Source organism: Acomys russatus, chromosome 18 (genome assembly GCF_903995435.1).
Source record: "Acomys russatus chromosome 18, mAcoRus1.1, whole genome shotgun sequence".
Taxonomy (NCBI): Eukaryota; Metazoa; Chordata; class Mammalia; order Rodentia; family Muridae; genus Acomys; species Acomys russatus.
The window spans coordinates 61250941-61276898 of NC_067154.1; the positions used below are offsets into that span (position 1 = coordinate 61250941).

General features: G+C 49.7%; 1 protein-coding gene across 2 annotated transcripts in view; it reads right to left on the minus strand.

Moving 5' to 3' along the window:
* The window catches only part of Dock9 (dedicator of cytokinesis 9), a 276731-nt gene that overhangs the window by 40485 nt on the left and 210288 nt on the right, over positions 1-25958 (minus strand). The window contains exons 32-39 of one of the 2 annotated variants that reach the window (XM_051160989.1): positions 25815-25928; positions 22788-22905; positions 16115-16248; positions 13689-13803; positions 12374-12440; positions 11001-11048; positions 8476-8543; positions 1317-1432 (exon numbers count right to left, since the gene is read on the minus strand). In XM_051160989.1, coding sequence (XP_051016946.1) covers positions 1317-1432; positions 8476-8543; positions 11001-11048; positions 12374-12440; positions 13689-13803; positions 16115-16248; positions 22788-22905; positions 25815-25928 — 780 coding nt within the window. Of the gene's footprint in view, positions 1-1316; positions 1433-8475; positions 8613-11000; positions 11049-12373; positions 12441-13688; positions 13804-16114; positions 16249-22787; positions 22906-25814; positions 25929-25958 lie in introns of both variants that reach the window. The other variant, XM_051160987.1, reaches the window with a different exon arrangement.

A 25958-nucleotide genomic window follows, 5' to 3' on the forward strand; every position in this document is an offset into this window, starting at 1 on the left:
GTGTCACGCTAGGACTCGGGCCAAAGAGCTCATGTCTCTGGCAAGTTCCCAGGAGCGGCAGCGCGGTGGAGGGCTCCACGCAAGCGCACACTGCTCCTCCACATTTGCTGGATGTGGGTATCTCCTGCTGTCTCATCTGGGTTCCTAGAAACATGCTTAATGGGAACATGGGTGTCTTGGCGCCCAAGGAGAGGACAGCGATCCAATGTGAGGGTGTCGTTACTGTCACAGTTCCTAGTAAGAGGAAGCACGTTTCTGAGACAGTCTCATGCAGCTGGGACTGGCCTCCATCTCGGTGTAGCCCAGGCTGACCTTGAACTTGTGACCCTCCACCTCCACCTCCCAGGGGACAAGATTACAAATGCACACGGCACCTGGTTTCTGACACTGGTGAACAAACCTAGGGCGGCCTCACGCACTCAAGGCGAGGATGGTAACAAGTGAGCTAAGATCCTTGCCCAAGGAATGCTTCTCGTAGTAAGTAGAGAAAACCACGGCTTCCCTAAGACCCTCACAATTAAACATATGGTTCCAATATTCTTAGACGTTAACACTAACTAGATTTCTTCTTTCTGAACTAAAAATGGAAGGGAGCGTTAAGCCAGATGAGAAGTTTTAGGTTCTTAACAGACAGAACACGGCAGTTTGGCATACACGCATAAAAACATCACAGTTAAACCCATTACTTCTATATTAACTCAAAAACTTTTTCCCCCCTAAAACAGATTTGGTCTTGTGGCAAAAACAAAACAAAACAAAAAACAAAACAACAACAAAAAAAGGCATTGTGCATCAATGACTTAATTATTATTTTCTAAATCTAAAACCAAGACCAAATGCTTTCATTTCTTTTCTGTGACATGCTTTTGCATTTAATTTAGTAATAAATAAATACTTTGATACTTTGAAAAAGATTAGTTTATATTTAATTGCTCCTCTCTCTTTAAATATCTAATTTAAGACATTTGGCTATGTTTAAAGATATTCAAAGCAGAAATTCCTGGTTGGGTTATCATATGGAGGGCTTAGGATAAGTGCTTTCTTCTAAGATAGCTGCTGACAGGGACGGCCTCAGGCGTTTCCGAGCGGGCAGCACACGCAGGCTGGCTCAGCTTTGTGGCATACAATCAAGGGCACTGCCCCTCGCTATGGGAAAGCCTCATTAAAAGAACCTGGCGATTAATAGTCTCCTCAAGAAGCAAAATCAGTGGAAGTAAAAGCACACACCATGCACGTGTGTTGGCTACACTTAATAAGCTGAATGGGTTAATTAGACGGAAACTTGTGACCTTGAACAGTGTGTGTTTAATACAAACCTTAAAAGCCAGTGTGAACAGAGAGAGCGTGTCCAGGGTTGTGAGGCAGACCTCAGTGGCGATGTTGGCTTCGAGAAGTGACTGATGAATGACGTCTGCCTCTGAGTGGCCATAGCCTGTGAGAGTCAACACAGCATTACTGTCTGGGCGTGCAGGCAACAGGGCGGGTGGGGTGCGGCAGTGACAGTCAACTTGTGATTATTCACAGAAGGTCCCCTCTCAGGGCTCCTCTCCCCTCTGCCTCTGTAGGGAGGCAAGAATTATGCGTCCATTCACAACGCGTCTGTTCTAACTCTGGAGGCTCGGTGACAGCAGCCGCCATCACGGGTGCTAGCTGTGACTGGGAATTCCCACTCGCTTGGCACCCCATGACTACGCACCTTGTTAGACACTTTCTGCAGATGAGGAAAGGGCTTGAATGAGGTCACTAAAGCAGTGAGCCGGTGGTGCCTGAGTGCCTGTCAGGGCAGGCAGAGCCCATCAGCTGCAGGACTGAGCAGCCACAATGGCGGGAGTGCTGACAGTGTTCTGAGCGCCCTATGGAAATCGAGGTAGGAGGAGCCTGACCTTGCTGACAGCTGGTCACTCAGCCCAGATCCACCTCTTTATCTGCCCATGGCTCTGTGCAAGTTAGCTGACCTCTTTACGTTTTGGCATCCCTGTCTGTACAACAGGGATAAAGGTATCCACACTTCAAAGAGCTGTGGCGAGGATAAATACATTAATATTTTGAGGGTCACAGAAATGTGCCTAGCACAAAGTGAGCAACTAAGCCTTATGTCACTTAAGTACTAGGACCTGAATGTAGCTAGAACCACAAGTGATAATCAAGAGTTGACTGCACTGCAAATAGGCGTCTACTTGCTTTAATAAGAAGCATAAAAGCCAAACTATTGGAAAGAAATGCCTGCGGAAAGGAGAGCCAGACAGGCCTGTCATGTAAATCTAGCTTCACCATACACGACGTCAGCACAAACTGTGTCTTCAACAGTGGCTGCAAAATCAGTTTAGCAATGATAAAAATGCACTTTGATATACAATTTGAGATGTTAAATTATGAAATGGAATGCATTAGCAGAGACACACAGAGAGGATGTAAAGACGTTACCATGGTGTCTAGCTTATGTACAAAGAGATGGCAACACAACAGGCCACAGTGTAATGACTTTCTCCAAGGAGTGATTGAGAAAGCAGCACTTACTATTTGGTCATTTAAAAAAAAATACTCCAGAGAGGAAGACATTAGTTTAGTGATTGGAAAAATAGTGCAGAACACCTACAGACTCCCCTTGAGATTATGAACAGGAACCGCCCACCCCCACAGAACCTACACCCCAAATTGCTATTTGGGTCACTGCATCAGAGGACTGATGGAGGCAAATAGGAGGGAAGAAGGGACTTTGTTCTGACGGAAAGAAATGTCTGAGTTATAGCTCTACAAATGCTACAGGAGCTTTTAAAGCCAGGGAGGTGCTTTAAGCTTTTAAAGCCACGGAGGTGATCTGAGACTGTCATGTGACCTCTATCAAGTGTATTCATTCAACTCTGCCTTCCAACAGGTAATTCTGAGATTTATCTCTGTGTCGGGCTGTCTTCCTCCTTGTGATGAAACAGAGTACGTTTGACACCACGTTAATTCCCATCCTTTGTTCAGTTTTGAGCAAGCAGCTTTCTTCCGTTTAATTAATTTATTTTATGTGTATGAATGCTCTGCCTGCGTGTACACCTGCATGTCACAAGAGCACATCAGATCCCTGGACAGATGTACAAGAAAGAAGAGCAAACAGGGCCCTTAACCACTGAGCCGTCTCTCCAGCCCACAAGCAGTTTTCTAGAGAAGAGAAAAATGAACATTTGGTGGTATTAATGCCGTCTGCACTGTCTTTGCACACGCTAAGGCGTTCCTGTGGGGGGTGGTGTGTGTGACAGACATAGATGAGCATTGATGAGCACCACTGTTACAGAGACACAAGCCGTGGAGAGAGAGGACCAAAACCTCGGGCATCAACCCTGTCATCAGGGCAGCCAAAAACATGCACACAGGCCACAGGGACCTGTAAGGAAGCTGCTGCTCACTCCAAGGGAGCTGTGGTCTGAGCGGAGAGTCTGAAAGGAACATGGCTTAGAGGTATTTTTATTTCTTTCTCTTTATAGAACTGTCCCTTTCTATAATATGTACAGGCTGAGTGTTTGCAGACGGCCATTACAAATGAGATAGGCTCCTACTGAGCAATCCTTATAACGAGCTACCCCTGGCCCAAAGCCTGGGCACAGACAATTAGAATTTAACATGTGTTGTTGTTTTAAAAACAGAACCAATGTGCCGGGCTACTTAAGTGATGGAATGGGGGTGGGGGTGGGGTGTGTGTGTGCGTGCGTTTACAGAAGTACGGTAATGGCGAGGCTTTGCTAAGCACTACACATGACCCCGCCCACCCGAGCTCGGCATGGAGGTGGGCTGTGGGGTAGGTGCAGCCCTGAGCAAAGTGCAGTGATGCACAGGCACGAAAACACCACATGAAATCCACTCATTTTGTACATTAACAACAAAAAAAAATTAATTAAAAGTTTAACAAAAACTAAACAAAGCCCAAAGAAAAGGGATTAAGCCAGATGTCAAGAAATGAGTCTGTCTTTGTCTCAGTCATATGGGAATCTGAAAAAAGCAAGACAAAACAAAAAAGAGGTCCCCCTAGTGACAGCTTGTCACACTGCCTCCTGAGTTGCTCAAGACTCAGCAGAATCCTTAACTACTTACTACTCATGGCCGCTCAGACACTGTCCTCAGTCACAGACCATCTCATGGAGACATTATCAGCAGTCACAGTAAAGAACACAGAAAACGAAGCAATCAGTAAACCCAAAAAGTGGTCTTCAGAGACAGAGAAATCTCTCAGAAGTAGGCTGGGTGACGAGTGTGTCTCACACAGGACCTCCATCTCAGGTCTTGTTGATCAGCTGCTGGGTTCTCTCACTTTGAGTGGGGATGGTGGGGGGGGGGGGGGGGGGGGGGGCATCTCACTGGCCTGGGGCTCGGCAAGTGTCAAGGCTGGCTAGTCAGTGAATCCCAGGGAGCCACCTGCTTCACCTTCTCAGTACAGGGACCACAAGCGTGCCGCCACCACACCTGGCTGTTTTTGTTCTAACGTGGGTTCTGGAGATCAGGCTCAGGTCCCCATGCTGGTCCAGCAAGGTCCCCAGCCCAAGGCAGCTGCTTAGGGCAAGGGGTGTGGTGTAATACCACCTCTTCCACTAGGGGCAGCAGTGCACTGCAGCATTGTGTGGATTCCCTTCACTCAGCCTGCAGGAGCCACAGGACGGACAACTTTGGGTGGCATGCTGTGGGGGCTGGTTTGGGAGCGGTCCACAGCTCATATTTACAAAGTTGTCAAGCCGCAGTCACGCCTACAATAAGGTGTTTTAATTTTAAAATAGTGTTTGTGTGTGGCGTGGAGGCAGAGGTAAATGGCGTGCCTCCTGCTGCTGCTTTCATTTTACTAAGGAAAATCAAGAGTCCGTTTCTTTACTTGAGTGTAAGCCCAGGTGTGCACGTCTGGAGGGAAGCGGGCCACCTGCAGCAGTAGGTCCTCGTGTTGTCATGTGGGCCTTGGAGACAAAGCTCAAGCGATTAGCAGCTGCTGCCTTTAGAGGCTGAGCCACCTCATCTGCCCTTATCCAACTCAGTTCTTCAGGCAGGGCCTCTTATGAACCCGGAGCTTGCTGTTTTGGCTAGAATGGCTGGCCGGAAAGCCCCCAGGACCCGGCCGCCTCCATACCCCAGGGTTGTGGATACACACCAGCTTTTACATGGACGCTGCGACTCTCAGCCTGGGTCCTCATGAGTGCACAGCAAGCACTTGCTAACAGAGCCATCGCCCCAGAACCAAGATTTGTCTTAAAATCTCAAAGACAGTCAAAATGAGAATGCTTCCACATGTGTGTGCAACTTAGTTAATCCTGGTGCCCTGCTGACTCGATCTGTAATGTCCTCTCTTCTCCAGAGATCCCGTGTCAGAAGTGATTTGTGTTAAATATGGGCCATACTACATGTATGATATAAAATTTATTGTAGGAGCTTTGGGAGAGAAGGAAGGACAGGGAGAACAGAGAGAGAGAGAGACAGATAGACAAGGTGGCAGGTTGGCCCTTTATAGTCTGGCACCCACATGTTGTCAGCAGGTGATGACATCATAGGTTGCTAAGCAACCTAGAGGCAACCGCTATATGCTAACAATTTGGGCAAGGCAGGAGTCCCACAGCCACATGCCCCTTTCTGACATCACGGCGTGTGAGGCAGAGCTCCTCAAATGGGGCTCTACCATCTTAGCCGCGATGACTAATGGCAGATGGCTTCATGAGGTGTCAAAATGAAAAGTATAAAGTGATCAATAGTGATCTGCCTCTTTCCACTTAATTGCTAAGAAGGTTTTCCTCAAGCCAGGGTTATAGAATAAAGAATAATATTCTATGGCAAGATGATATACAGTTAGCTAGCTGCCCTGCCCCGACCCCCATGAGGGAACAAACATGCTCCATGATCCATGAGCACCATGGCATCAGCTTTCTCTTCTCTGAGGAGGACTGTAGAATCAGAGCTGGATGAACTTGAAAACGGCAGCAAGCCTACAGCCTCACACCGTGCTGTGTCCTCTCTAAAGACACCAAGCCTTCAGGCAGGAATGGCACCTCTCGTATTGTATCGGAGCCAAGTCAGGTGCAATAAACAGTCACTACTGAAAGATTATGGTCTCAGACGATCTGTTAAGATACACCCTGTTTCCAGAAAGGCTGGTGGTCCACAGACAGTGCACACAGCGTATGCCCCAGGGACTTCGGGAGAGCAGGGTAGCCAGGCCTACAGAAGACTGGCTGTCACTGCATCTGCTGCCCCCTGCTGGCCAAGCTGAGATTGGACAAAAAAGAAATGGCCACTGAGAGACTTCAGGCCCTGGGTGTCCCTGGCAGGCTGCTCACATCATACTGGCTAGATTAGCAGAAGGCATGTTTACTGCTACATACGGTTTTTTTTTTTTTTTTTTTTTTTTAAGGGCACGCATGGTCCCAGGCTTCCACTGACAGCCTAGATGAGCGGGTATGTGTGCACACACATTCATTCTCTTAGCATGTTTTGGCCAAGTTCCACATGGAGCTGGAACAGGTGGTGGCGGGGAAGGGTAAAGCCGCCTAAACAGAACCAGAGTTCAAGAGACAGAGTGAGTGCTGGAAGATATGACTGAGCAAACAGAACAAACTCCACAAGAGAAGGGACCGCAGAGACACAGCGAAGGCCAAAGGAACCAAAGAACACTACTTCCTGGCAAAGCAGGAGACAAATGTGACTGAGGACAGTGTGCCACTGAAAACTGAAGTAAAAAAAGATGCCTAAGAGGATGAGGGCAGGGTACCGGCTTCTCTGTGGGCTTCGGGAAGGGAGGCGAGAGCAGCCCAGCTCACAACACTGGGCAGCAGCGGCAGCTGGCTGTCCATCCTGCCGCTGGACCCATCTGCAGCAGCCCAGTCACCCTCATTTGTTTCAATAAGCTACCATTATATAAATAATCTGGGAAAAGTGAGCCGCAACAGTCCAGTGTGTCACGGGGGACTGCATTCCTACTGCGAAACAGAAAACGGAAAGTAAAAGTAACAAAGCTGGCTTTCTCTGCTTTAAGCCCTCGTCTGCCGAGCCTAACAGACATAGTGTTGAAAACACAAGTATTACAGCCTCAAATGTGTCACAAGAGTGCATTCTACAGCTAAGCGCGAGAGCGCAGAGCCAGGATGTGGAGGCCGTCAGTCTGGAGGGCCGTAGGTGGACTAGAGCCTTAGGAGGGACGGCCCCACCAGGTTTAACTTTGTGGTCAGGGGTGGGAGGCTGCTGCATTGCTTTGTTTTGTGTGGTTTTAAAAATATTTGTTTATTTATTTTTATGTGTACGGATGTTTTGTCTGCGTGTATGTCTGTGTACCACATGTGAGGCAAAAAGTCCCTGGGTGACAGACGGTTTTGAGCCACCATGTGGGGGCTGGGAATCGAACCCAGGCCCAGTGAACCACCTCTCAGTTCAAATTTGTGTGCTTCTTGTGTGACCTTGTCTGGCCTCCAGTTCGATACATAGAGTAGGCTGCTGTGAGCTCACACCTGACAAGCTGCTGGGCTCTGGTCCCTCGTTTCATTGTTACCTTTCTCAGGACTACTCTGAATACAAGGAAGAGGGGAATATTGTCTCTACCCTGAACGTGCATGAAGAGAAACGTGTGCCGGCCACAGAGGATGGAATCGCTGTGATCAGAGATGATGGGGAGTTATTGATAATCGTATGTTAAAGACAGTTCTAGGATGAGAATGCGTGAAATTTCTAAGACAGGAGCTAGCTACGCCATGCTCGTAGAGAAGACGGGCAAGTCCTGAGAGAACAGCAGGACAGAAGTGGGACTCCATGGGTTTTCTGCTTTGAGACACCCTTGGGTAGGTTAGAAATGTTTAGAAACAGTGCGTGAAGCTGTTTGGGTGGCTGGTAAAAGTGAACCAAACGGACGGTCCCACATACGAGCCGCGTCTCTCTGTTGTGAAGTTAAGGAAAGCCCCGCAGTTAGGAGATGAAGGAGGGGCGTCGGCTGCGAGGGGGCGGCCCCGCCCTGATCGAGTCTTACCATTGTCTACAGATATCCCAAGCACACTTGATATCTTTCTCACACTGAAAACACAGAAAAAGTCGCTTTGTTACTGGATGCTTTTCCACACCCTCACGGACTGATTCACGGGCTTAACGTTCACGGGCAGGCGGGATGCCAGAATGTGGCTGCTCGACCGATTACGCGCACCCAGCAGGAGAGGCGAACAGATCCGCCCCGATGCACCAGAAGCAGCAGAGGGGAAGATAAAAATCAACAAAACAAATGCATGCATTAAATTGAAAACGTGAGACGATGTCCGGCCACCGAATCTGCTGAATTTTGCCTGGAGTTAGGGCACTTTCAGCTGGGTGCCGTAGCTGGTCAGGCTCCACATCCTGTCACCCCCTGACTGCTCAGGACTCTCCTCCTATTTATTTTGCTCTGGAAGAAAAATCAAGTTGGTGATGTGGCACGGTGTGGCCGGGGCTCTCCCTCTGAGATGGTACAGAGATGGCTGGCTGTTCCGTGGACGGCATGGGACTTACTGTGGTTAAAAGTGACAGAATTATCCAGGCTGCCCAGCTGCTGCAATCTGGCATGCATCATTCCTGTTCTGTTACGGGAAACAGGCAATGTCTGAGACTTTCGGTCATGACCTATGGGTCCCAACCCCTCCTGGTTCCTGTAACACGAGTGAGATGGGATAGAGGCAGACGTTAGATATGTTACACCGAGCGAGACAGGGGCATTAGTGAAGCTGGCGCATGGCACAGGGGCAGCCGGGGCACATGCAGCCGAGCGGCCAGGGGCGCTGTTGGCGGCTCCCACAGAGCACAGCAAAGCCACCACACCTCAAAAGAGCAAAAGCCAAGCCAAGGCAGAGAGCCCTTCTCATTCCAAGAAAGTATGTTGGAGATGCGACTTTTCAATGAGCACCGCTCTAGTGCGGAGACAGCAACCAGGACGCTGGCAACCAAGAGGACACTGCGAGCCTCTCTGAATTCTATGCGGCACAAGCAAACCAGTACTCTAACTCAAGAGTCAGAGGACACAGGCATGCAGAGGCAGGGTTAAAGGAGCAAGTCAAGCACCTGTATGCTTACCCAAGCAGGAAGAAGTGGCACACACTTTGTTAAACTTGTCAAGCAGTCGAGAGAAAACAGAAAAGTGTCTGGTTAGCAGTCAGACAGCTCCCTTCCCTGTGTGTACCATCGCCACTGCAGACAGAACCAGACTAACGCGGGAAGGCTGCCTGTCCCCCGGCCCAGAGCCAACTGTGCCCCTCACCGTGTTACTGTGTGTATGACACGGACATGCATGGCCTGTCATCGTCGGCATGCTGCTGAGTGACCTCCCAGTGACAAGGAGGAGACACAGTGTTGACACAACCACACTGCTGTGCAGGCCAAACACGGACAACGTTTATGTCATGGTTCAAGACCGTGGTCACATGCAGCAGAGACCATGACAATTTCTGAATAAAGCAGACTGTATCTTTCCACAGTGCAAGGAACAAAGGAAATACTGACTGGAACCCTGCCTCCCACCACCCGCCCTTTGGCTGCCCATACTCTATGCAAATATATACAGGGGCTTACAAAGCAACAAAGTCTCCTTCAAAAGCTAAATTTATATCCACTACAGGGAGGGAAAAAGAACCACCTTCCAAACTATTCAGAAATATTTTGTCAGGGAAGAAAGTGCCAGCTTCCCACATTCACCAGCTTAAACTTGGGCATCTTATCCTACTCGGCAGAGCAGTCTCCAGTGCGTTCCTGTGATGTAACTGGCAGTAACTGGCAAGCACAGAGCTTCTTGGTGGTTAGCAGCTGTGCCATGCCCATGTCACAGGGCAGTGCCACAGAGCGGACCTCGGGGCGTGTTTACGGCACAGAGGCACCTTGTATATACTTGCATTGTGTACTCGAAAACAAATGTGAGATTACGGGGTGATAAAAATGGAGGTTAAGACTAGGAAACTTTAAAACTACTGCATTTTAGTTAAAACAAAGAATTAATAAAAGTGCAAAATGGTCTCACTAATTTTGTTTCTTTTTTTAGAAAGAGGGCAGAGCTTTCCTTTCTTAACATAAAACATAACTCTGAAACGTCTCCAGACGCGTCCAGAAGAGACAGAGCTGGCATTAAAGCCAAGCACAGTGTCTGCTAGTTTCTGCTCTGCTTCACTGCTATGAACCACAAGAAAATACATGGCAATTAAAAATAACTTGGCAGACTTTCTTAAAACAAGTGCAGTTTCCTTATAATCAAACTATTAAAAAAAAAAAACTAGAAGACTATGATGCTTTGATGCCCCCTCCCCCCTCCCCGGCCCCAATACAAAGAGACACACAACAGATACAGTGCGGCAGGGAAGGACATGGTAACAGTAAGATGTGCTGGAGGAAACACTCCCAGAGGAGGAGCTGTGTGGCCAGTCAGCTGCAAGGAACTTGTAGCTCTCTCTACTGAGTCGGAGGACAGTGTGGCCAGGACAGGTCAGCGGGAGGCTGCTGGCTTTGGTTCCCTAACACTAAACAGGGCTCAAGATGAGAACATACTGACTGCTCAAGAGGAAGACAAGGTTCCACGTCAAAGGCCAGTGAAAACCCACAAACATCCGAGACAGGATAAAAACATCCTCTTGACCGTGTGTGTGTGTGTATGCGTGTGTGTGTATGTGTGTGTTTGCGTGCGCGCGTGTGTGTGTGAATGGTTAGGTGAGAACGTAGTGTCATTTTGTGTGGGAGCAGGGACAATTTTAAAGGCAAACGGGACAAGGACTCATTGAGGGAGGAGAGACAAGGAGTGTGGAGGAGACGAAAGAGCGTTAGAGTTTGGAAGTCAATGTGGAAGGACGTTAGCAACAGTGCACTAAACCGGAGCCTTGGGACAGGGGGACAGCAGACAGAACAAGACACAGGGAAGTAGGAGATACCGGACCAGACTCCGGTCAGCGGCCTGACGTCTCCGGCCGCTTACGCACGTCCCGCCTGCCAATCGCTGCAGGTGACGGCGGTCACACAGCGTCACAGAGAATCACAACATTTCATAAGACACCCCACGGTACCTGGCTATGTAGCGCTTCCCCATGTACTGGAACTGGTGCAGGCAGACCCTGGGGACACGAGAATCACTAGAGTGAGCAGAGAAAGCCACCACCACCACCACCACCACATGGACTGATTACTAGCCCTTAGCTCTTGGCTTTCAGGGATTTTCTACAAGGTCCTTCTCTTCACCCAAAGAAAAGCATCAACGTGTCAGGGGAGGCCCACATGTGCAGCCATCAGAACCGAGGTCGTGGATGGAGCAGAGCACTACAGAGCGGCCAGACCTGCTCCACGGCAGCATGCCGCAGAATGTGCTGGAACCTTGGTAGTCCATGGAAGGAGCGTTCTCTCTCTCTCTGCCCACTCCCCCCCCCCCCCCCCCGCCTCTCTCTCTCTCTGTCTCTCTCGGCTCAAGATTATAAAATGGCCCCTTACAGGCACCAAGAACAAAACTCTGTTTTGTTTTGAGTTGAGCCACAAAAACTGGCTCTTTAAAAACCATTCATTTTGGGGCTGGAGAGATGGCTCAGTGGTTAAGAGCACTGTCTGCACTTCCAAAGGACCCGGGTTCAATTCCCAGCATCTATATGGCGGTTCATAACCGTCTGTAACTCCAGTTCCAAGGGATATGATTATGACACTTTCATGCACATAAAATAAAAATAAACCATGCATTTTAGCTAATATAATGAGCTCCTCTGGTTCTGCAAAGGACACTTTCACCACTGAAGTCAGCCATGGGCTGAACCACTCTTGCCTGTGAACCAGGCCACGGGTTTCCTCTCACAGTTCCAATGTGCTCAAAGCTCAGAGAACAAGGTCTCCATTTGAGTGTCTTCAAATACATTTTGTTCCAAACTAACAGACACGGATTAGCTCACATCATGTTGCATTCAGTTACAAACTAGATATCAATAACAGAACTGAAGAGCTTTTATTTTACCTTCCGTGTAATACTGTGTTTGATTGAGGGTGCTGTCTGAGATGTGGCTACTGTGAGTTGATTAAAAACTAAGTAAAATGCCAAAAACAGCCCAAATTCTGATTTGAAAAATTATCTACCCTTAGCAGCTGTAGATAAAGTGCTACGTTTCTAAAAAAAAAAAAGCTTAAAGGGGTCAGGAATTTACCCCGAAAAGACAACATTCTGGGTTTAACTTAGAAGACAGTAGCCACCGACACAGTGAACACCTTTGCACAACTGTATCCAACTGGCTGAGCCACAGAGCTCTCTCGGCAGGCACAAGCAATTATTTACAGTGTCTTAAGGCTGACCACTACTGACTGACTCATGAAGGAAACTGTGCCATGCTCTCTGTTCCCTCCTTGAGGACACAGCGTCCCTCACACTAGCCAGGAAGACAAGACAGATAAGGACAAAAGCACTTACTCAGATATCGTAAAGAAATCCATCAACTCAGCAGTTGAAGCCTTATTCCAGTATGTAAACAGGGCATCTAAAACAAGCATTTATCTGGTCAGAATCACAATACACATCATATATATGTTGTTACAGATAATAATCACTTACTATGACCCTGGGGAGAGACCCCAGACTGCGGGGCTCCAACACTGCCTGTTTTACACCTGACCGAAAGGCAAGCCCCACTGAATAATGCTCACAGCAGACATATTCAACTCAGAGAATGGTAGGCGCCACCGAGGGCTACGCTAGTACAAGGCCACTCATTTCACTCGCATGGAAAGTGCCATAACAATTCCATTTCCTTTTATAAAACCCTTTCCTCCTCTTCAGGGAATTTCTTGAGAATTAGAACATAGGCTGTTTTTTTTTTTTAAGTTATTTTAGATTTTTTTCATTTTTAATTATGCGTGTGTCCATGTTGGGGGTGCCTTTGGATGGCGGAAGGCAGCTGCAGCTGGAGTGAAAGGCTGTTGTGAGCTGCTGTGTGGGAGCTGGGAACTGAACTCAGGTCTCTGTGAGAGCAGCACGAACTCTTAGCAACAGCCATCTCCCCAGGCCCTGCCTTTGAGTTTTAAAAGAACACAAGACTGGCTCTCCTCAGATGCTTCCAAGCTGCAGGGTCCTCTCTCTCCATGGCCCACAGAACAGAGTCACCAGCTCTTACTGATGGGCATGATGCTGATCTTCTTTCTATGCTCGTTCTACTGTAAGTGTGCTCTGATGAGCGCCCTGTCACGTGGTTTTCACATGTGTAAACCACCTGCATCTATAGGAGAAACTCTTGAAAGCAATGTAGGATATTAAATGCTAAACACATTTAAATCTCGGTGTGAATGCTCAGCTGGGCGCTGTACAAAAATTGCTCTCCTGTGAACACTTCCGCTCTCTTGTACACAAAGCTGACAGCCAGGTAGAGAGATTTCCCTCCAGAAAAATGGTCGACTCCCTGGAGCCTGGGTTGAGCAGAGAGACCAATGGCTGTGGGTTTGCATGCTTGTTTGTACACTTGTCAGGGGCAGGGACAAGGGCAGATGTGGACTACAGGCCAAGAAGCTGTGCTAGGCTGTGCTGTCCCATTTCCGTTTTAGAATTTGTTTTCTAGATAAGAGTAACTGATTCTCCACATCAAAGCTTCTATTTCTACTGCATTTAGCAAGTCAACACACATTTAAAAACAAGGACGAAATTCACTCAAATATTTGAAATTTTCACCTAATGTCAGTTAATATAAATTGTTCAAACAATGACAACAAAACAGCTGTGTTTTAACTCTACCCACCATCAGACATGCTTTTCAATACATAGAGGAAACACATCAGCAAGCTCTTAATCTCAGACTGGTCCAGTTTGTCACAGCGAACCATGGAATTTCCCAGCGTGCCACTCTGCTGATGCTGAAAGGAAATGCAGTTAAGTTTTCTATCCCATAATGCTCACATCTCCCTTCGAAGAGAAACGCTCCTTAGCTCTGAGTCAGATCATACAAACTGCAAAGAACCAATAACCCACAGGCACACACTCACAAAGACACCCCTCACCCGGGTGTAGCACGCAACTGCTGCTGCCTCCAGCTCTGACCTGGCACCTTTGCACCCATCCTAAGGGACGGGGCAGAAGGCACAAACCTTTCTCACCAGAGGAGCAGCTTTCCTTACGTCAAGGGGTGGGGGGGATCCTCATAAAATCTCATGCAAAACACAGAACAAAACCAGAAACGCATGCACGAGGGTCCGTATGGGACCGAGGACTCCAGAGGTACCAGGCGACCACCCATGTCAGAACAGCAAGGTGCGCCCCAGATGCCTGCAGCTGAGGCCTGTCGCTCAGGGCACAGCTTGGGGCGCGCTGCAGGCACCGATGAAACACCTGACAGGAACATGTCAGCACAGCTGAGGTCGCTCCACCATCAGCTTAGCCTGACAGCAGGACCAAGCTGGGGACCGAGGATGACGACGGAGCGAGGTCAGTTTTACCACTAAGAAGCAGCAGGTTCACATTGGACTGAGTGAGAATCGTAGCTCCAGTTAAAGACACAGGAGATTAAAAATAACCCTTTGGACTGTGTTTCCAAAGAGCTTTCTTTTCTTTCTTTTTTGCCAAGTACCAAATGGAAAAAAAAATCATAGGAAGAAAAAAGATGTTTTTTCAAAGTTTTTCGAAGTATGTATGTATGTATGTATGTATGTGTGTATATATACACACACACACACGCACACATTTATATACACACATATATAAATAAAGCAGATTCAACTAATAAGATGTGTGATTGTTTGTTTTTGTTTTTGGAGACAGGGCTTCTCTGTGTAACAGCCCTGGCTGTCCTAGACTCACTTTGTCGACCAGGCTGGCTTTGAACTCACAGAGATCTGCCTGCCTCTGCCTCCCTGAGTGCTGGGGTTACAGCTGTCATTAGTGGTAAAAGGCTGTGGGTGAACCAGTGAGCCCTCGGACCGAGTCAAGAGCTGACAAGAGAACTCAGTACTTCTTGCAGGGAGAAGACGGGCGCAGCATGCACAGTTTCCTCTGGTAAAGGTAGGATTGTTAGAAGGGAAAAATCCATGGTGACACGGTTCTTCCTGGCTGACTGGCAGCTCTCCTCCTCTGCAGCACTGCGCACGACACAAGCGGAGTGCCTCCGGAGCAGCTTGTCCGTCTACACACGGAGGCATGTCGGGGTCAAGGGAAAAGTTCAACACATCACGACAGAACCAGACTGAGGTGGCCAGTCTCAACACAAGCGTGCCCAAAGGTAACCATGTCAACGCCAGTCAGAGCATCTGCGACTGGGTCACAAACCTGACGCTGAGGTTGAGGAAGAGCGTTCTGGGAATGAGGGACACTTCTCTAAGTGGTTCAACTGTTTATTGGCCGAAAGCTTTCTTATAACTTGAAGTAACTTAGGGACACAGAGCCCCAAAAGGTCCCAGCCTCCCAGGGCTCCAGGTTACTACCAACCTTCATCTTTTCCTACATCGTCCCAGATAGCTGAGGCCTCAGTCATGGAAAGCAGAGTAGAGGAAAGGTTTAGTAGGAAGAGGGAAGCGTGTTAGAGGCGGGCACAGCCACGAGCGTGGGTCGGCCAGGCTAAGAACTGCTAGGATCAACCCATCTGCTTTTGGCCTGACCTATCCATAGGAAGCCAGGACCAGCTGCTCTCTCCAGAGTTACTGCAAACACTGCCTGGATGTGAGACCCTGGAAATAAGATCAGAGTTTCAGGAGATGCCGTGACAGAGCCTTGCCTGGCACGCAGGAGGCTCTGGCTTCCAGTCACCAGCGGCACCCTGACACATCACAAAGAGGACACAGGAATGCAAGGGTCTGAGCCACAGCTCTAGGAGAAGCTGTCACCGTCTACAGCATACTGACTGGGTGTTTAAAAACAACCCCCAAAGCCGGGCATGGTGGCGCACACCTTTAATCCCAGCACTCGGGAGGCAGAGGCAGGTGGATCATTGTGAGTTCGAGGCCAGCCTGGTCTACAGAGCGAGTCCAGGACAGCCTCAAGGCTACACGGAGAAACCCTGTCTCGAAAAACAAAACAACAACAACAAAAAAAAAAAACAAAAAAAAAGAAAGAAAAAAATAAACATATAAATAAAAACAACCCCCTGAAGGTCACAGGTAATAAACACCAGACTGAGAAGCAGGTCACAGTGGCTGCACCCGTGAGCTGTAACAAACACTGTTCTAAGTCAGTCACCTTCTCCAGGGAGTTGCTCTTGTCAGGGTTCCTCTCCGGGAGGCTGCTGCCCGAGTCCGTGCTGACGAGAGAACCTCTTGAGTCAGCATTTCTCACGCTGTTGATGTTGGGGGTGGAGGCAGTATATGGGGAGGCTACATGGAAATTAAAGCAAGACCAAGTTTTGGTTAGATGGCACAAAATAAAGGTAAGGACTGAGTCCTAGGAGAAATTGCTTTGTAGACATTTTTTTTTTTAAACTAAGAACATAGCTTGGGAGTTATATTCAATTATTTCACCTTTAAAAATTATTTAAATTTTATGCGTGCATGTGTTTGCCTGCACGAATGTATGCAGCCTGTATATGTGTGCAGTGTCTGTGGAGGCCGGCGGGTGTCAGAGGCCCTGGAGCTGGAGTTACTGATGGCTGTGAGCTGCCATGTGGGTGCTGGGAACTGAACCTGGGTCCTCTCCAAGAGCAGCCAGTGATCTTAACCACCGAGCTAGCTCTCCAGTCTCTCAAGTACAGAGAGACATTAAATAACCTTTTGTACAAAACACTGTTAATTCACTTACTATACAGCTGGTATGCACAGCTGCTCCAGGGAATTTCCAGGGGTGCAATGGGATATTTAAACAACGTAAGGACCCACAGCGATACCTGGCTGACAGAGAGCCGTGCTATGTTTTCTTCTGCTGATGTCAAGTCTTGGCACTTTGTTATGGTAAAAGGCAAGTTCTAGACAACAGTGTGGAAAGCAATGAACAATCTGATTCCAAACTAAGTATCTACCAAGTATGAACAACTCACTAATAATAGCCTGAAGACACTAAAAATAAGACTAAAGTATTTTTCCTTAAGTTTATGCATATTGTTTTTGAAAGACCTATGAGGGTGCTAGGATACAAGTGCTGTTTGTTTTTTAAGACGTGAATAAACAGATCTGTAAACAGACAAGTAAATTCTGAAAAATGGTGTTACTAGCTTTGACTCGGAGGTACCACCAAAAATTATGACAGTTAGATCCGCCCTTAATCTATAATCTGAAATAGTTGGCAACGTCTGCTGTTCAAGAGGAAGGAAGGAAATCTCACTTGGAAACGAAAGTTTGACATGTCTGAAACAACAGCATTTGAAAGTGGAAGCCGCCTCCACCTCTGAACTATGAGAGTTTCTTAGGGCAACAGACTGGCTTCCTGCTTAGGTGAGATTAAACAAACAACACCCTAAAACTGACTCTTTGGACCTGGTACCCCGTGAGAGACCAGCAGAGAGACCAGGCTTTGCAGATGTCACTCGACGGGGCCCCAGGCACCACGCTCTGCAGCTGTGTGAGTACCGTGCTGCAGACCCGAGCCCAAAGCACTGCTACTGTGAACCCACAACCTGCCATGGCAGGTCTCAGTAGGAAATCGGGCTCACTCGGGCTGGGACATTTCTCCATCGGATGGATGATGGACGGATGGACGGCTGAGCAGACAGAACAAGCCACCTCTGTGTTTTAAGTCTTTCAGCTGTCACACTTTTAAATTTCATGGCTAATGGCCTGAGTTCATCATCTCTTGGGCAACTGTAGGAACCAGGCCCGACTGGGCTGCCTGCCTGTCTTGCTGTTTCATGTCCTATTTCTAGCAGCTTCCGTGTCTGTGTTTATGTTGGTTAGCTAGTCATGTTTACTGCTCTGAGAACGTACCCCTCCCTTCCTTGAGACTTTTCCTCCTGTGCGCAATCGCCTTTTGAGCAATTTCACCTGCGAGTGGCATTCCTGTTTCGCTGCCTTTAAGAAGGCTCTTTGGACGCTGAATAAAGGTTGTTGAAGCTGCTGCTGCTGCTGCTGCTCTCTTAGCACGAAGGACCTGCTGTGTTAATGTGTGTGTGTGTGTGTGTGTGTGTGTGTGTGTGTGTGTGTGTGTGTGTGTTAAATCTGTAGTCCCTCGCCCTTGACTCGGTACCGTGGTGGCGCGGGAGCCACAGGCAAGCATTTTGATGATTACAGACGTGTGATACACATGTAAACCCTTCTCCCTCCGTGTTATTTACTGTAAAGTCCATGCAAGTGTGTGACTCCAGCACTGCAGACCAGCACAAAAATGGGTGAAAAACTTTATGAAGAAGCGATAACACCTTTTATAAAGGGAGAGAAAAGAATTGTGCTATGATCACATAATTCTCTTAAAATAATCATAGCTCACAGTGGAGCCAGGACATGGAACTCAGGTGAAAGGGGACAAGAAATGGATGCTATGCCAATTCCAAACTGCAGTCCTAATTTAAGGGAAAGAGATGCAAGTGTGGTGATGCAAAACCATTGTACCTATTTTGTTCTCAGAATGTGTGTGTGTTTGTGTCCTCACCGAGGTAATGACTTTATTTTTTAAAATTTCCAAGTAAAACTATTTTATTTCTGTACATTTATTTATTAATATTAACAATTTAATGTTATTTTATTACTACCCATAAGTTAATACAGTGATATGTTTCATAATGTCACTTTCAGAGGGAACAATTTCAACAATTATTACTTTTTATGTGTTTGGCTGTTTTGCCTGTATGGATGCCCACTGCGCACTGAGGCTAGAGGAGGGCGTCTGATCCCCTGGAACTGAGGTTACAGACTGCGGGGGGTGCTGGATGGAGCTGAGGTTACAGACTGCGGGGGGTGCTGGATGGAGCTGAGGTTACAGACTGCAGGGGGTGCTGGATGGAGCTGAGGTTACAGACTGCGGGGGGTGCTGGATGGAGCTGAGGTTACAGACTGCGGGGGGTGCTGGATGGAGCTGAGGTTACAGACTGCGGGGGGGGCTGGATGGAACTGAGGTTACAGATTGCGGGGGGTGCTGGGAATGGAACTGAGGTTACAGACTGCGGGGGGTGCTGGGAATGGAACTGAGGTTACAGACTGCGGGGGGTGCTGGATGGAGCTGAGGTTACAGACTGCGGGGGGTGCTGGGAATGGAGCTGAGGTTACAGACTGCGGGGGGTGCTGGATGGAACTGAGGTTACAGACTGCGGGGGGTGCTGGATGGAACTGAGGTTACAGACTGCGGGGGGTGCTGGATGGAACTGAGGTTACAGACTGCGGGGGGTGCTGGATGGAGCTGAGGTTACAGACTGCGGGGGGTGCTGGATGGAGCTGAGGTTACAGACTGCGGGGGGTGCTGGATGGAACTGAGGTTACAGACTGCGGGGGGTGCTGGATGGAGCTGAGGTTACAGACTGCGGGGGGTGCTGGATGGAGCTGAGGTTACAGACTGCGGGGGGTTCTGGATGGAGCTGAGGTTACAGACTGCGGGGGGTGCTGGATGGAGCTGAGGTTATAGACTGCGGGGGGTGCTGGATGGAGCTGAGGTTACAGACTGCGGGGGGTGCTGGATGGAGCTGAGGTTACAGACTGCGGGGGGTGCTGGATGGAGCTGAGGTTACAGACTGCGGGGGGTGCTGGATGGAGCTGAGGTTACAGACTGCGGGGGGTGCTGGATGGAGCTGAGGTTACAGACTGCGGGGGGTGCTGGATGGAGCTGAGGTTACAGACTGCGGGGGGTGCTGGGAATGGAGCTGAGGTTACAGACTGCGGGGGGTGCTGGGAATGGAACTGAGGTTACAGACTGCGGGGGGTGCTGGGAATGGAGCTGAGGTTACAGACTGCGGGGGGTGCTGGATGGAACTGAGGTTACAGACTGCGGGGGGGGCTGGATGGAACTGAGGTTACAGACTGCGGGGGGTGCTGGATGGAACTGAGGTTACAGACTGCGGGGGGTGCTGGATGGAGCTGAGGTTACAGACTGCGGGGGGTGCTGGATGGAGCTGAGGTTACAGACTGCGGGGGGTGCTGGATGGAGCTGAGGTTACAGACTGCGGGGGGTGCTGGATGGAACTGAGGTTACAGACTGCGGGGGGTGCTGGATGGAACTGAGGTTACAGACTGCGGGGGGTGCTGGATGGAACTGAGGTTACAGACTGCGGGGGGTGCTGGATGGAGCTGAGGTTACAGACTGTGGGGGGTGCTGGATGGAACTGAGGTTACAGACTGCGGGGGGTGCTGGGAATGGAGCTGAGGTTACAGACTGCAGGGGGTGCTGGGAATGGAACTGAGGTTACAGACTGCGGGGGGTGCTGGGAATGGAGCTGAGGTTACAGACTGCGGGGGGTGCTGGGAATGGAGCTGAGGTTACAGACTGCGGGGGGTGCTGGGAATGGAACTGAGGTTACAGACTGCGGGGGGTGCTGGGAATGGAACTGAGGTTACAGACTGCGGGGGGTGCTGGATGGAGCTGAGGTTACAGACTGCGGGGGGTGCTGGGAATGGAACTGAGGTCCTGTGCACAAGCAACAAGTGCCCCTAACCACTGAGCCGCCTCTGACGCCAGGAGAATGAGTCTTAAAGGCCTCACACAGCATATGAATAAAATAAAGTTTGGTTCATCTCTCTCCCAAATATGGAGCAGGTGGAGGGGACCCTGAATCTAAGAGGGCCTGTCCTCTGGAGCAGGGGGATCTCAGAGCGCCTTTCACCCAGGAGTCAGTTCTGGGCGCTCTCATCCGTGCGCTCCGACCACGTTTGCGGGGCTTGTTCTGAGGATGCTGGGCACCGTGGCTTCCTCACACTGCCTGGAAGGATGAACTCAGCACCAGCCACCCAGGGGCTCCTCGCCCACACCCCAACCTGGGGAACCTGGCTCCCAGTGGCGCGTCCCTGGAGCAACACAGACGAGGCGGCTGTGCTTCCACAAAAGTGGGTTTGGGTCAGGAAACTCCGTGAAGGATGACGAGATTAGGTCAGCACAGAGCCCCTTCATGACTGCAGTGTACGCACACTAGGACGGGTCCCTCCCGCCATTCAACCCGCAACACTGAACTCTGAGCAAGAGAGAATCAAATGAGCCCAAACTGTCACTTTGGCGGGGTCGCTTCTGGGAAGTCTGCAGTGTTTCCCTGTGGCACTCTGAGGGCGCAGAGCAGTGAGGGCTCCAAACACGCTGGAATGCTGGCAGACTCATCTATTTGGCACAACCAAGCACGGATGCCACAGCACACAGAGCTAGCTGTAATGAAGACAGCACACACTTCCGTGGCAACCGCACACTCCATCAGCCTGTCCTTCCTGTCAGTGACAGCTTAGAAAGAAGGAGGGACAGGGTGCAGGAGTGAGACACCCCACAGCAGCAACCAGGCAGCAGGGGGCCCGGACGAAACCCCATCCATCTGAGCTAAGCTAGCGCTGCAAGCTCTGCGGGCACACACTCTCTAAATGTTGTGCCTCCCTGCTCACAGCAGCGGCTTCGTGTCTGTACAGAGCAGGACAGGACCATGAGTGCAGGCCCCGGAAGAGACATCCCACAGCAGTCAGCAATTCGAGGAACTTTATGGCCATTACAACATACACACACACAAACACACACACACACACACACACACACACACACACACACACACACACACACATGCTCGTGCACGCACACACACTGCACACACACATGCACGCACACAAACGCATGCAGGCGCACACGCACACTGCATATTATATATAATATATGATATATAAAGGGGGAATGTAGCCATGGAAACCATGTGTAAGAACAAAAAAGCCTCGTGACTAGCACTGCCGCGGGGTAAATCTAGATGCCGCCGTGGGCTTTCCAGTGCCACGGTCTAGTCTCACTTCACTGTCTCTGTAGCACTGATGCTTTAACAATAGAGAGAGTAACACCGCAGACTCAGGAGGACGGTTTGGTCCTGAAACTCGGTGGACGGAGGCATGTCCCTTCGTGACCCATGCACTTGCAGCATGAATGAGCACTAGCTTCGGCAGGATGCTTTGTATTCAAAGTGTGGTTAGCAGAGGGGGCAGAGGCAGGGCTAGCCTCTGAAGCTCTGTTATAGCCCTGACTGCGCCTGTGCGTGCATGGTCTGACTGCACCTGTGTGTGCATGGTCTGACTGCATCTGTGTGCATGGTCTGACTGCGCCTGTGCATGCAGGGTGTGACTGCGTCTGTGTGTGCACGGTCTGACTGCGTGCATGGTCCGACTGCGCCTGTGCGTGCATGGTGTGACTGCGCCTGTGCGTGCATGGTGTGACTGCGCCTGTGCGTGCATGGTGTGACTGCGCCTGTGCGTGCAGGGTGTGACTGCGCCTGTGCGTGCAGGGTGTGACTGCGCCTGTGCGTGCATGGTTTGACTGCATCTGCGTGCATGCATGTATAACCTTTTGCATCCTCATCGTCTTTGTAAAGCTGTGGCCTAATTAGTCAGAGTATAAATAGGTGCACTTTCTCACAGGCCGACTTCTCTCTTTGAGTCTTGATTTATGCCACCTGATTTCCCTCCCATGGGGCAGTTTTTCATACAGAGACGGAATTCCAGCCACAACTATTACCTCCTTCAGAATTGTGTCACACCCCATCTGGGTCACCAGCACCACAGCAAATAAATCCTCCACTCAGCCTGATACCTGCAGATCGCCTGCTTCTAAAAGCACAATGAAGATCTGAAACCATCGGAATAAGCACTGAACATGAGGTGACATAGCCGTGTGTCGGTGTAACCATGTTTCACCTGGTTACAGTGCCTGAGAGAGATTTCAGCACTGAGACACTGCACTAGAACATCCAGGGCAGATGGTCCCCCGTCCTAATCTGGTGCTGACGACTTGTGAGAGTAAAGACAGTGTGAATGACATGGGACAAGGCCTTTACCGATGCCAGAGATGGCGCCCAAGAGGTCTCTGTGCAGGCTGTGGTCAAGTGTGTTTCCCTTCTGTGGAGTCATGAGTGGGTTCCCGGCTGGCGCAGCAAGAGGTTCATCCTTTGCAATCTGTGGAAGGGGAGGGGGTTATTAGTCGTGGGTGAACAAGCCTTCCTGGCCTGACCTTGAAGTACGAAGGCAAAGAGTGAAGGAAGGGATACGTAACAGCCGTCACGTCCAGCATCTGGAGTGGGTAGGCAGACGCGCGGGACATACAGAGGTGGAGGTGACAGAGAAAGCCTGCTGCCGGTCCCACCCAGGTGTGCCCCCTTGCCCCGGCCACACGCCCACTCCCATCCTTCTCCCTGCAGAGGCTTCTCTCTCTCTCTCTTTCTTTCTTTTCTTTTCTTCTTTTTTTTTTTTCAAGACAGGGTTTCTCTGTGTAGCCCTGGCTGTCTTGGACTCACTTTGTAGACCAGGCTGGCCTTGAACTCACAGCAATCCACCCGCCTCTGCCTCCTGAGTGCTGGGATTAAAGGTGTGCGCCACCATGCCCAGGTTTCTAACTGCAGTAACAGGCTGTACTGTCCTTGTAAGAAGCATCAGCTACGGCCCCTGGATGCTCAGGCGGGATGCTCTGTCAGGGTAGCAACTATTCATTTAAAGTTATGTCAAGAAGGTGTTCATTTTCCTCAGCATCAGAACAAGTCATGTGCTGTCCTGAACTACTCCGCTCAGAGGAGCGTGGGGAGTTAGAGAAGGCACACACAAACGGCACAGCATGGCGTCGGATCAGTGAGCAAGGCTGTGGACAATGAGGTTTACACCATTTGAAATAGAAAAACGAATACTACCAACCTGCACTCGCCTAGAACAGTACTTAAGGGGGACAGTAGTGTAAGCAACAGGCAGTGTGGGCTGGAGAGACGGCTCAGGGGTTACCAGCCCTGGCTGTTCTCCTGGGGGACCTGGTCCCTGGTTTGATTCTCAGCACCCACATGGCTCATGACCACCTATAACTCTGGTTCCAGAGGATCCAATGCCCTCTTCTGGCTTCCATGGGCACTGCACACATGTGGTGCACGGACATACATGTAAACAACACACCTAAATACACAACACATAAACTCCCCGAGTCTACGCCACTATGACATCTGCTCATGGTTGAGAGTATAAGGGCATGTCTGTTAAAATCAACAGTGCTGTCTGCTGAAATCATCAGCAGACTGAGCTTTTGTGGACAGGCAAAGAGCTCGGGAAAGAGAGAATAGGTTCTGGGTTATGAAATGTTGGAAACTGTTAATACTTAGAAGTGGCTGAGGAGACGGTAAGTGCTCCCTGAGCAAGCACAGCGACCTTAGTTCCGATCCCTAACAACCTGGGCGTGGTGGAGTCACCTGTGACCCCAGCACTGGGCATGGGAGGGGACAGGGAAATCATAGAGCTCACCAGGAAGTGGTCTATTTAGTCAGTGAGAGACCCTGTTCCTCACCCCACAAAAAATACGGTGGAGACTGACTGAAGAAGATGCTGACCTCTGTCCTCTGTCCGCAGCACACCCACATGCATTCACACATGCACACAAACATAAGCACACACACAACACACACATGCACTTGCATATGCACACACATAAACCTCACGCACACCTATGTACTCATACATGCATGTGCACACACACACACGCATGAACACACAAGCACACATATGCACTCACACACACACACACACACACTATGTGAGCACTTGCTTATCATTACATATTAATAAGGAAAAAGCCCTTTGCAAATGTATTCTGACAAGAAATTGGATGTTAATGCTTTGAGAATGTTGAATTCTAGGCTGACTACAAGAATCTTCATTTTACTTGTTTTATTTTGCCTGTGTGCCCCGTGTTCCTCTCCCTGAAATCACTGACTTGCAGTCTAGTGAAGAGAAACAGGAGCTCTAAGAGGCGGCTTTGACAGGATGGGCATCGGGTCGCAGGCAGAACTGAGCAGTAAGGAACACAGGTTAGCACCACGCCATTCTTTGTTCCTTAACCCTCATTCCTTGTTTTGAGACAGAGCCTCATGTAGCCCAGGCTAGCCTTGAACTTGCAATCCTCCTGCTATCTCCTGAGTGCTGGGATAGAAGGCATGTGCCACCATGGTCATTTTGTGGAACCGATGGAACTACGCTATTAATAGAGCCAGGGTTGACGTTTGTAATTTCCCAGGACTGGATGGGCGGCCCCCGGTGAGGACAACAGCCTGTCTTCCAGAAGACCCATGCAGCAGCTCACAGCTGTCTGTAACTCCAGCTCGAGGGGACCTGATGCCCTATGTGGGCTTCTACAGATGCTGCATGCACTCGGCACACATACATGTGGGCAACACACACACGGCACACATACATGTGGGCAACACGCACATGGCACACATACATGTGGGCAACATGCACATGGCACACATACATGTGGGCAACACACACACATAAAATAGAATTAAATAATCTTCAAATTTTTAAAGAAGACATGTAATTTCCCAAGGAGACTATGTGGTAAGATGTTAGCAGATTAAGGGGAAGGATGTCGTGGGTGGAGCAGTGTGTACCTGGGCCCTTTCCACGTATAAGTGAGGCATCAGTGAAGAGGGGGGCATACCGCGTGGGCCCTAAAGTCAGCCACTTGAGTGTTTACAAGAAAAAGAAAGGGGTGGGCTCACAAGGACAGAGTGCCATGTGCAGACAGAGGCAAAGTGGAATGACCACCATGACCCGTAGCGGCTGCCAGCAATGCCAGAAATGAGGGATCCCCCAACCCCACGCCCCCAGCCCCCCAACCCACACACGCACCCCTGCAGCCCCAGAGACGCGCTGACTTTGCACTCTCCACGTAAGGGAATAAAACCCCACTGTTCTAAGTCACAGGGTCTGAAGCCCTCTGTTACTGCAGCTGAGCACACTGCAGGGGTGTGGTCATTCCCAGAGGACACTGCAGGGGTGCGGTCACCCCCCCAGCACACTGCAGGGGTGCGGTCACAACCATGCTCACGTACACTGCCTGCATTCACAGGGAAGGGCGACACATCCCTCACGTTGATCCGCTGGACGTTTTCAATAAGCAGGCCAAACAGAGGCAAGTAGAGAGTGGCTATCCTCGCCTGGTGACTCTGGAAAAACAGACAGAGGGTAAGCGTGCT